Source organism: Phyllobates terribilis, unplaced genomic scaffold (assembly GCF_046119375.1).
Source record: "Phyllobates terribilis strain yellow unplaced genomic scaffold, ASM4611937v1 Scaffold_8__6_contigs__length_399053987, whole genome shotgun sequence".
NCBI classification, from domain to species: domain Eukaryota; kingdom Metazoa; phylum Chordata; class Amphibia; order Anura; family Dendrobatidae; genus Phyllobates; species Phyllobates terribilis.
In genome coordinates this window covers 22975152-22988016 of record NW_027362768.1, presented here as the reverse complement: position 1 = coordinate 22988016, position 12865 = coordinate 22975152, and the positions used below count along the sequence as shown (strand labels likewise).

The window sequence follows — 12865 nt, the reverse complement described above, 5'->3', positions numbered from 1 at the left end:
TCCGTATGAAGCGTTACATGGGGGCCAGTATTCTGTGTGGAGCGATTCACCGGTTTCTGAGCTATTGTGGAATTTACAATAGATATCACTCATGTAATGTAAGAAGTGAAATCTTTGCATTGTACTATATATATATATATATATATATTTCTCCGCTGTATCTCTGCATCATGAATCGTGGTATGTGTTAAAGGGGCCCACTGAGACTCTTTCGCCCGGGGCCCAGAAAAACCTGGAGCCGGCCCTGAATGGCAGCCAGCAGGGTTCTTGAAAACGGTAAGTTAAACAAAAGAATGAGACTAAAAGTAACAGAACTTTACATTACAGTGGCAAGTAAAAGTTTGGGCATCCCTGGTCAAAATTACTGTCATCGTGAACAGTTAAACAAGTTGAAGATGAACTGATCTCTAAAAGGCCTCAAGTTAAACAGCTTGTGAACACTTTTTGTAGCCAGACAAGAGAGTATTTCAATTCTTGTTTGAGGGATTTTCATCCAGTCTTCCTTGGAAACTTTTTCCAGTTCTGTGAGATTCCTGGGTCGTCTTGCATGCACTGCTATTTTGAGGTCTAGCCACATTTTCAATGATGTTCAGATCAGGGGACTGTGAGGGCCACTGTAAAACCTTCAGCTTGCACCTTTTGAGGTAGTCTATTGTGGATTTTTGTGTTTAGGATCATTATCCATTTGTAGAAGCCATCCTCTTTTCAACTTCAGCTTTTTTACAGATAGTGTTATGTTTGCATCAAGAATTTATTGAAATTTCATTGAATCTATTCTTCCTCTAGATGTGAAATGTTCCCCGTACCATTGGCTGCAACACAACCCCAAAGCAGGATTGATCCACCCCCATGCTTAAAATTCTGTGCCCTTTTTTTCCCCACACATACCTTTGATCATTGTGGCCAAAGAGTTCTATTTTAACCTCATGGGTCCACAGGACTTGTTTCCAACATGCATCAGGCTTGTTTAGATGTTCTTTTGCATACTATTGACAACTCCAGAGTCAGCTACATCTTTCAGAAGGTCTTTTGCAGGCAAGCAGGGGTTTTGATTTGCCTCTCTAGCAATCCCATGAGCAGCTCTCACTGAAATTTTGCTTGTTCTTCCAGACCTTATCTTGACCTCCAGTGTTCCTGTTAAAGTGCCATTTTTTTTTATTACATTTCGAACTGAGGAAAGGGCAACTTGAAAACGCTTTCCTATCCTCTTATAGCATTCTCCTGCTTTGTGGGCCTCCACCATTTTCATTTACAGAGTGCTAGGCAGCTGCTGAAGAACCCATGGCTTCTGTTTTTTAGCACAAGGTTAGAGGTGGCTGGATTTGTATAAAGCTGGGAAATTTGCATCACCTGGCCTTTCCTAACAATAATAGTGAACAAGCCATAACCCTAAAAGGTTAATTAAGGTCTGAATCCTTGGTCAAAGTTACCAAACTTTTGAATCGGCCCATTTTCCTTTTTAAAATGAAAAAATTACATATATACTATATAACTAAATATATATATCCTATATCTATCTATCTATCTATCTATCTCTATATATATATCTACAGTTAGGTCCATATATATTTGGACAGAGACAACATTTTTCTAATTTTGGTTCTAGACATTACCACAATGAATTTTAAACAAAACAATTCAGATGCAGACTGTTAGAATTTGTATTATGGCAAGAAAAAAACAGCTAAATAAAGAAAAACGAGTGGCCATCATTACTTTAAGAAATGAAGGTCAGTCAGTCCGAAAAATTGGGAAAACTTTGAAAGTGTCCCCATGTGCAGTTGCAAAAACCATCAAGCGCTACAAAGAAACTGGCTCACATGAGGACCGCCCCAGGAAAGGAAGACCAAGAGTCACCTCTGCTTCTGAGGATAAGTTTATCCGAGTCACCAGCCTCAGAAATCGCAGGTTAACAGCAGCTCAGATTAGAGACCAGGTCAATGCCACACAGAGTTCTAGCAGCAGACACATCTCTACAACAACTGTTAAGAGGAGACTTTGTGCAGCAGGCCTTCATGGTAAAATAGCTGCTAGGAAACCACTGCTAAGGACAGGCAACAAGCAGAAGAGACTTGTTTGGGCTAAAGAACACAATAAATGGACATTAGACCAGTGGAAATCTGTGCTTTGGTCTGATGAGTCCAAATTTGAGATCTTTGGTTCCAACCACCGTGTCTTTGTGCGACGCAGAAAAGGTGAACAGATGGACTCTACATGCCTGGTTCCCACCGTGAAGCATGGAGGAGGAGGTGTAATGGTGTGGGGGTGCTTTGCTGGTGACACTGTTGGGGATTTATTCAAAATTGAAGGCATACTGAACCAGCATGGCTACCACAGCATCTTGCAGCGGCATGCTATTCCATCCGGTTTGCGTTTAGTTGAACCATCATTTATTTTTCAACAGGACAATGACCCCAAACACACCTCCAGGCTGTGTAAGGGCTATTTGACCAAGAGGGAGAGTGATGGGGTGCTACGCCAGATGACCTGGCCTTCACAGTCACCAGACCTGAACCCAATCGAGATGGTTTGGGGTGAGCTGGACCGCAGAGTGAAGGCAAAAGGGCCAACAAGTGCTAAGCATCTCTGGGAACTCCTTCAAGATTGTTGGAAGACCATTTCCGGTGACTACCTCTTGAAGCTCATCAAGAGAATGCCAAGAGTGTGCAAAGCAGTCATCAAAGCAAAAGGTGGCTACTGTGAAGAACCTAGAATATAAGACATATTTTCAGTTGTTTCACACTTTTTTGTTAAGTATATAATTCCACATGTGTTAATTCATAGTTTTGATGCCTTCAGTGTGAATGTACAATTTTCATAGTCATGAAAATACAGAAAAATCTTTAAATGAGAAGGTGTGTCCAAACTTTCGGTCTGTACTGTGTATGTACGTGTGTATATATATATATATATATATATATATATATATATATATATATATATATATATATATATATATATATATATATATATATATATATATTTTTTTTGCCTAAAATACGAAGAAAATGGGTCATCTTTACCTTTAGGCCTTTTAGAGATCACTTCATGTTCAACTTGCCTAACTGTTCGCCATAACAGTAATTTTGACCAGTGTGAAGACACAAGGTCTTCCGTGGGCAGAACACTACTCAGACAACACAGGGTGAGGGTAAAACAGTGTCAAAATATTTTATTGAACCACCAGACAACAAACACATAACAGTCCCAGCAAATGCCCATGATGGTACAACATTACACAGTCTCACCCTTCTGCTGGCCCCATGGGAATAGAGCAACTGCGACTTTGGGACTTCCAGGGCCAACTACCTCAACCAGTGACCTCCCGCTTTTGGCGGGCCGCTACAGAGAGGAGGTAGCGGCAAGCTTAGGAAGCTGACCGTCCATCAAGGTACAAGGCCAGGAGACCCGAGGGTCCCACCCTGGCCTCTCAGAGTTTCCATGGGGCCAGATGACCAGCTAGTCGGAATCTAGCTTCTCCGAATGTCTCCATGGGTTCCAGGCGACCAGAGGGTCCCAACTGGTAACCCCAAACAACATATCCATGGGGCCAGGTGACTTCATCGTCCCAACCTGGTCTCCCCCAAATGTATCCATGGATTCTCTGATAGTCAATGAAGCAGATCTGTATCTTACCAGTCAGGGCCGTACAACCTTAGGCCAGAATCACGTAGAATCCAAATCTGTCTCTCTGGACTGAGCCAAGCTACCAAGCTGATAGTCTGAAGTGTCACTGATCTTTGTTTCTCCTTGAAAGTCTGCCTGCTGCAGACATATGTCACTTAAAAATAGCTATCGGGGGGGGGTCTTTAAATCAACATCTAGCTCGCTTTAGTACAGTAAGTATGCAATTAGCATAGTAACAAACATCATTGTTTCAGAACCAAGAGTAGACAACATTCAGGGTTAAACAAATACTGGTCTGTCCTTCTTGACCCACCAAAGAAACACACACAAATTCTAAAGTCAACACAAACAGAATAGTGTATTTCTCTTGGCTTAACAAATCTAGACATCTGGCTGATTAAGATAAGAAACTTTCGTCACAACCAGGGGTGCCCAAACTTTTGCATGCCACTGTATTGATAGTGTATAGTGATTAATCCATATAAAAATAAACTCTAGGCAAATATTCCTTTTATCGCTAAAACAGGGAATTGCTCACCGAGTAAGGAAAACATAGCATATTTTTGGTATATATTCCCCTTACCTCTGTGCATGACACGTCGGGAATGCATATGTTCTAAGGCACTGCAAAGCTGCACAAAGTATTTCCAGACCGTCCTCTCAGGGATCAACCTTTTATGCTTTTTGAAATGCTGAAAGAAAAGGAAAAATCATAGTTCCATATAAGCATGTACAATGTTGTGGAGATATTTTCTCCAGTGTTACATGGAGGAGTACTGATTGAACACCGCTACCAGTGGAAGGAGTACAGAAGCTCCAGGAAGACAGATTTGTTATTTAGTGCAGTAGGCGATATATAAATTCTGGTGACTGAAGAGCAGCATTTAACTACTGTGGGTGCGGAAAGTATTCAGACCCCTTTAAATTTTTCACTCCTTGTTTCATTGCAGCCATTTGGTAAATTCTAAAAAGTTCATTTTTTTTATCATTAAAGTCCACTGCACCCCATCCATCTTGACTGAAAAAAACAGAAATGTAGACATTTTTGCAAATTTATTAAAAAAGAAAAACTGAAATATCACATGGTCATAAGTATTCAGACCCTTTGCTCAGTATTGAGTAGAAGCATCCTTTTGAGCTAGTACAACCATGAGTCTTCTTGGGAATGATGCAACAAGTTTTTCACACCTGGATTTGGGGATCCTCTGCTATTCTTCCTTGCAGATCCTCTCCAGTTCCGTCAGGTTGGATGGTGAACGTTGGTGGACAGCCATTTTCAGGTCTCTCCTGAGATGCTCAATTGGGTTTAGGTCAGGGCTCCGGCTGGGCCAGTCAAAAATGGTCACAGAGTTGTTCTGAAGCCACTCCTTTGTTATTTTAGCCGTGTGCTTGGGTCATTGTCTTGTTGGAAGGTGAACCTTCGGCCAAGTCTGAGGTCCAGAGCACTCTGGAAGAGGTTTTCATCCAGGATATCTCTGTACTTGGCTTCATTCATGTTTCCTTCAATTGCAACCAGTCGTCCTGTCCCTGCAGCTGAAAAATACCCCCATAGCATGATGCTGCCACCACCATGTTTCACGGTTGGGATTGTATTGGGCAGGTGATGAGCACTGCCTGCTTTTCTCCACACATACCGCTTAGAATTATCACCAAAAAGTTCTATCTTCGTCTCATCAGACCAGAGAATCTTATTTGTCATAGTCTGGGAGTTCTTCATGTGTTTTTGAGCAAACTCTATGCGGGCTTTCATATTTCTTGCACTGAGGAGACGCTTTCGTCGGGCCACTCTGCCATAAGGCCCGACTGGTGGAGGGCTGCAGTGATAGTTGAGCTTGTGGATCTTTCTCCCATTTCCCTACTGCATCTCTGGAGCTCAGCCACAGTGATCTTGGGGTTCTTCTTTAACTCTCTCATCAAGGCTCTTCTCCCACGATTGCTCAGTTTGGCTGGACAGCCAGGTCGAGGAAGACTTCTGGTGGTCCCAAACTTCTTCCATTTAAGGATTATGGAGGCCACTGTGCTCTTAGGAACCTTGAGTAATGCAGAAATTATTTTATAACCTTGGCCAGATCTGTGCCTTGCCACAATTCTTTCTCTGAGCTCTTTGGGCAGTTCCTTTGAGCTCATGATTCTCATTTCGTCTGACATGCACTGTGAGCTGTGAGGTCTTATATAGACAGGTGTGTGCCTTTCCAAATCAAGTCCTATCAGTTTAATTAAACACAGCTGGACTCCAATGAAGGAGTAGAACCATCTCAAGGAGGATCACAGGAAATGGACAGCATGTGACTTAAATATGAGTGTCTGAGCAAAGGGTCTGAATACTTATGACCATGTTTCAGTTTTTCTTTTTTAATAAATTTGAAAAAACTTCAACATTTGTTTTTTTTAGTCAAGATGGGGTGCAGAGTGTACTTTAGTGAGAAAAAAAATGAACTTTCTAGAATTTACCAAATCGCTGCAATTAAATAAAGAGTGAAAAATTTAAAGGGGTCTGAATACTTTCCGTACCCACTGTATATGATGGTGAAAATGAAAGAAGAGAAACTAAAGATCTATATTGACAACAAACAAGAAAAAAAAGGATATGTTGAAGGACACGATGGCTCCATTTTACGCTTCTTCTGATCCTACAGAAGCCTCCAACACTTTTGGTCCAAGATGGAAGAGATCACAAGCCAACTTGAAAGAAACTATCAGAACTTTCTTCAGACATCTGAGAAGTGCAGCACAAACTTGTGTCCCACTGTTGTGGATACAACCTGAACGCCCCCCATGGTGAGAGTGTGTGTCTCAAAAATAAATGTCATAATATGGACAAGATATATTGAAGAAAGCTTGGATATATTGGACCAGCTTTAGATTCGCTCTGCTAAAGTTGTACAGTCACTCAATTGTTTGACCATTGTCCTTTCCCCTTTCTCTATATTCCTCTCTTCCCCCTTTTTCCTCCTTACTCATTGAAACCTTGAACTGTGGGGGTGTGGGGGGCTACATCCAGAACTGTGATGGTTTATTATTATTTTCTTTACCGTTAGTCTTCGTTTATAACGGGGTTTTCTGGGACTTTTGTAAAACCTAACAGTAGTAACCCGCAGATTCATAACAGTATAGAATATATACAGTGTTACAATTCTGCTCCATTTCTGGAGTTGCAGAGCAGATCAAGAAAGGCTTCTTTCTCTTTCCCGCTCTTGCAGAAAAGTCTGCACTGCCTTCTCTCCCTGGTCTTGCAATGTCATCATGACCACAGCAATGCAGATCCTATGGCCAAAGGTCTAGGATTCTTCTGTGCATGTGCTGGAAGCAAAAACCAGAAGTGGGGCATAAAAAAACATTTGATCCAGTCTGTCAATCAACCAGAATGCTCTAGCCAAACTGTGGCCTTAGCATTCCAATAACTGATGGGTAGTCTGGGCAATTAAAGGGGTACTTTGGGGAGATAAAGAAAAAATTGTACTGTCCCCGCTCTCATACACTATAAAGATGAGATTTCCAGTGCAGTTCTATGATTTTTATAACCCTTGTAATTCCGTGAGACAGGAGCTGCTCCTCACTGCGCCCCCCCTATCTGGGTCATCACATCATACACCAGTGTGCTGCTCCCCCCTGTAAGGAACAGTCAGCCTGAGAAGAGGGGGCGTAATTTGCTCCCTGCTAGCAGCCCAGCAGACAGGGAGACATTATCAGGAGGCTGGCTGCTGCTACTACTAAAAGCCAGGAGCAGACCACGCCCCCAACACACACCCTCACTTCGGACTGCAGACAGGGAGACGTGATCAGGGGTTGGTATGACAGAAGCTGCTCTTCACTGCACTGCTCAATGCTCCATCTGGGACAGCAGTGTGCAGCTCCCCACTGTTATTAGCCAGTCTCCTGATAATAGCTGTATTTCTGCAGAGAACAGAAGGTGTGGCCACCGCCTCCTCTGCTCAGGCTGGCTGTTATTCACAGTAGGGAGCAGCACACTGGTGTATGATGCAATGTCCCAAAAGGGAGGAGGGAGCAAATTTTGTCACACTGAATTACAAGGGTTAAAAAGATCATAAAACTGCACTGTACAACTCATCTTTACAGTGTATGAGGGCAGGAACAGTACAAATTTTTTTGTCTCCCTGGAGTACCCCTTTAACACTTATTTCTACATTGTATAATCATTCCTTTACCTTGGCAAATTTTGAAAAGTTTAGAACATTTCCTTTAAGAGTAAAGGCTAAATTACATACCCATAAAGTGACCAAATCTTATCATTCGTAGTATGACCTGAAATCAAGGTTTGGCCGGGGGTCTGGTGACCAAAAATAATAGCATCATGCAAAATTTGCATAAAAAGCTGTTCATTCAGGACAAAAAAAAAACAGACTTTAGGTTGGGAATTTCAGGCATAATGTAGATGAGAAAATATGGCTGCTATACCGTCATGTAAATTATCCCTAAGGAAAAAGGGACTTATGAGGTTGTCTGGAATCCAACTTAATTTTCATCTTAAATCTCTATTTAGTGCCATAATCTAAACGATTTTCTAATATACTTAAATTAAAAATTCCCTATACTTCCCTGCCTACACTAACTGCTTTTCTTTTTTTTTTTTTATTTAACAACTTCCTCTTTGATGAGGTTTAGTTTGAGAATCCCAGTGCATGCTGGGATAATTAAACAAAGTGTCATCAGGGGGCAGAGGCTGTGGTAACTGCCACTGCCCCTGCCCCCTCCTTGAAATTAAGAGTCATCAGTTACGCTCATTTTAGGAGCTGGGCTAGTACCTGCACTGTCACTGTGCAATAAGCGCACTGTTAGTATGTGTTGTAAGACTATCTGGAGTGCAGGGACCAGCGTTCCCTCCGCAAGAGACGTCACTTGTGGGGGCAGCACAGGTCTCTGCAAGCAGCGTATTCATCTTACAACACGCAATAACAGTGTACTTTCCTTCCGGTTCGTTACTACGGATCTGAGCCAGAGAGAGAACATGCTGTCATTGTGCTCATCGGACAATGGGATTGAGGATGAAAACTTAAGTTGGATTCTGGACCACACCTTTAACATATTGAGTTTATAAGTTTAGTTACAGGGCCAGCTCAGCTCTGCCAACAGGTAAAACATCACAAAAAAGTATTGAACTGTATGTAAAAGAAGACCGATCAAAGAATATGGACAGGTTCATAGGTGGAGTCCTATGTATACATGGGGGGCACTCTTCCACCACCTCTTCCATTCCAGGGGTGACTGACAGGCTGATATGTTTTAATGTATACACATACACAGCAGCCTGTGAATTACCATAGAGGGGCAGAGATGGAGTTCACCCCAGAATAAAGACTGAAAAATAAGAGCCCTGATGCATTCTTCAACGTCTCCTATGAGCCAAACACCTTCTATCTCCCAAATCAAAAAGGAACTATTCAACCTCACCGGAATTTATGGCCCCATAAAATGTTTAAAATATTTAGCGGACTATGGTGTAAAACAAAAGAGCACAATGATCAAGACATCATGGCTCAGGCAGCGACTGGCTTCTATGGTCATATGTTGAAATATCATATTATTGCTGGGAGCTAAGAAAACCAAAACGGCTGCAGGACCAAGACAACACTTGAAATTGTTTTCACTTCAAGTCAGGTTATTCAATAATTTTAGCTTTGATTAGCGAAGGTTCACATTAAAATTTTATTTAAATAGAATAATATATAAGTTGGAAAGCCACAAAATATATTTGTGATAAACTTTAATTAGCTTCAGAACTTTGTATATCGTAAGAAGACTCAAAGCCTAGAAGTCTGGCTGTGTAGTCTGGACCATCTCCTAAGAATTTTTAGACGGCAGTTTGGGTGGGCGGTCCAGACTACACAGCCAGACCGCTGTGTTGCAACCAATTGATTTTTTTATTTAACTTTGAGCAGGGGAAGACACTGCTGGAGACAAACTTAACACAGTTTATTAAAATTTTTCTAGATCTATTTTCAAGGTTGTAAGATCCTGCTCTACCCTCATCTATATTGAGGTCGGCTGACACAAGGTGAAGTTTTAATACTATAAATAGGAGTGCCTCAATTGGGTACACGTTGTTGCGGTGGGTTGTCTTTTCTACTTTTTTGATCAAAATAGTGTTAACCAAGTACCCTACGTTACTTACATCCACTATTACCATTTACTTACTACAGGTTATTTGTTCCATTTCTTTTTATCTTAGGTTTTGTCTACATGGCCACAATGTCAACCTGCTCCTACACATAGAACATATACCAGCTTATGTGCCGGCTCTTTTATTTTATTTTTAAGGAGACTCTTACTACTTGGCAAAACAATGACATTTTACCCATTAACCTCCATGATGTACCATTACGTCAGGGAATATAGTTATTTGGAGCGGGCTCAGAGTTTGAGCCTGCTCCAAGCAAGGCAGACAACAGCTGAGTCACACAGCCGGCAACTGCCTCTAACAGCAGCAATCAAAGCTAGCTACAATTGTTGCCATTAACACCATAAATGCAGTCAATCACTTTCCAACATGTCCGAGCATCTGTTCCAGGAACTTGTCAACCCCCCTCTGAAGCAATGGTGCGGTGCCGATGGGTTGTTATGGCAGCCAGTGGCACTCTGAAGGCCCCCGTTGCTGACATGTTGGTACTCCTACCAAGCCCAGCTTGTTGCTGGACTTCATAAGAGACATATATTAGGACAATATACTGCAATATATAGTATTGCAGTATATAGTAAAAACTACCAATCAAAAAGGTACAAGTCCCCTATGGGGGATAAATAAACTTTGAGAGCAAAAAAAATGTAAAATTACCTCACCCTCTTTTACCCAGTTAAACAAAAAAAGAATAAAGAAAAAAAAAAAAAAAAATATATATATATATATATATATATATATATATATATATATATATATATATATATATATATAAACATATTGCTGGGTTTTGAGGTTTTCTTTTTATATAATCCTCAGAAAATGGTGATATACACCAATTTAAAAAAAAAATAACAAAAAAAAATGTTAAAGACCCTGGAATAGTAATCTGTGCATGTTTAGCATCACTGTAATCGTATTAACCGGGAGAGCCATGTTGCCAGGTCACTTTTACTGCACAATTGTCACAGTGAAATCAAAACCCCAAAACAATAGTAAAATTGCATTTAGTTTCCAACCCCCTCTCCCCCATCATTTCTCCCCACTTGGATTTTTATTTCCAGTTTTTCGGTACACTATCTAGTTAAATGAATGGCACCAATCAAAACTACAGCTCAACTACAACAAAGCTACAGGCCCTCAAATGGCTATGCCAACAGAAAAAAAAGTTCTTGCTCTTTGAAGGAGAGGGAAAAAAAAGTGAAAAAATGGAAATTGGCTGCATCCTCAAAAAGAGCTTTAAAATGGGCCATGTAGTTCACTAAATAGCATTGTGCAAGTATAAGGGTTAGCAAGTGTGTCCTTTATGAAGGGATTAAGGGAAAGGGGGTTATCTCATGGTCATAAGGGTGTGTAACGCACACACACTTAGGATTGAGCTCCTCCTGCCTGTCCCAGTGGCAATCACATGTACACAATTTACTTACTTATGGTAATGTTCTATTGAGAGGCGCAGACTTTAGTCAGCACATGACCACAAGTATGGAAATTGCATGGGACAACCACTGTACCCGGCAAGATTAGCTGAATCCTAAGTGTGTGCGCATTACACACCCTTAGTATTGGGCAAGCTGAAGCACTTGTCAAAGATTTTGCTGGTTGTGGACAAAGCCTTTAACAAAGTAGCAAAAGACAGTATGTTGGTCCTCTATATACTGCATACAATAAGAATAAATGTATATTCTATAAATAGGTGTAGTAACAGCACTACTTTACCATAACAGTTACAAAAGCAATGTTTATAGCCCTTTAGCCATCTCATGTTTTTGTTATTTCTAATTTCTACTTCATTTTAATAGTAAAATTGAAGCTGCAGAAGGGAAACCCTGATTTCAGTATGTTTATGTGTATATTTTATTTTGGTCTTTGAAAGGTTTATTTTTTTGAATTTCCATGACTCCAGGTGATCTAAACTTGTTCTTTTTTTTTTTTTTTTTTTTTTTTTTTTTTTTTAAGAAAATCCCTGTGGTTTTACACCTTTGAAAAAGTTTACAGCGAATTATAACAACTTGCATCCTAGGCAAATGATATGGTACACCACATGAAAATTAAATAGATCTAGAACTCGTAATCTCTTCATCGTGGCCATACAACCAGTCTACTGCAGATTTACACATCAGAGAATGTTTGATGTCAATAAGATGGAGCTCAGCTTGTTAACATATGCATGATGGAATATCAGCTTGTTAGAAAACCCGTCTACCCCCTATAGAAACAAAAAAACAATAAATATATAATCCACCTATAGAAGCATAATGCAAAGGTAAAAGAGTACCTATCATCTTAGAACATTTCACAGTTTATATTAAATTCATTTACATAAGTTGAGTAAGTTTGTAAATCAGGTTTACTAGAAGGTAAGTGATGCAATTTATTCCTACCTGTTCTATCTAGACATTCACAATTCTGAAGCCTTCGGAGTTAAAAAAAAAAAAAAAAAAAAAAAAATCTCCCCCTTATCCCTGAACCGGAGACAACAAAGAGATTATACCAAATTTTGGCATAAATTGCTTTAAGAAAAAAAAAAAAAAACGCAAAAATTATGGTGCAACGTGGGACGAGCAAAAATCTTGCAACTTTTTGGTGTCGAGCTGTACGTACCTTACATCAGAACTCATACTCCAGTGTGTGGCAGCGCACGCCACTTTTCAGACGTGTCAGATTTATAAAGAGGTGTGCGTTTCTTAATGAATCAGGCGCATCTCACGCAAACACGTCCCTCTCATCAAGACTGGCCGCTCTTGATGAATTGGGGCGACTGTGTTTTTGCTTAATCTGTGTAAACAAAGGTCTTGATTCATCAAGAGCAGCATCCCTCATGCCAGTCTTGATGATGGGGCATGTATGAGTGAGGTGCAGCTGATTCAATGAGACGCGCACACCTCTCAATTAATCAGTCGCATCTAAAAAAAAACTGTCACACGCACCTCCATGCACCTCGACACAAATCTTACTCCAGTCTCAGATGGGATTTCTGGTATTAGGCACGCCACAACTTGTCATGAATTAGATGAGTAGCCATTACCACGCCCCATAGCGCTCATGTTGAGTCAAGAGTATTTTTTTGCGCGACAACGTGTTGGCAGAAGTTTTGAAACTTTTCAA

At 40.6% G+C, this 12865-nt stretch overlaps 1 protein-coding gene across 1 annotated transcript in view; it reads right to left on the bottom strand.

The window, feature by feature from the left end:
- NEK7 (NIMA related kinase 7) overlaps positions 1 to 12865 on the bottom strand; it is a 128049-nt gene that overhangs the window by 46471 nt on the left and 68713 nt on the right. The window contains exon 6 of the mRNA XM_073642880.1: positions 4211 to 4319. Coding sequence (XP_073498981.1) covers positions 4211 to 4319 — 109 coding nt within the window. The remainder of the gene's footprint in view (positions 1 to 4210; positions 4320 to 12865) is intronic.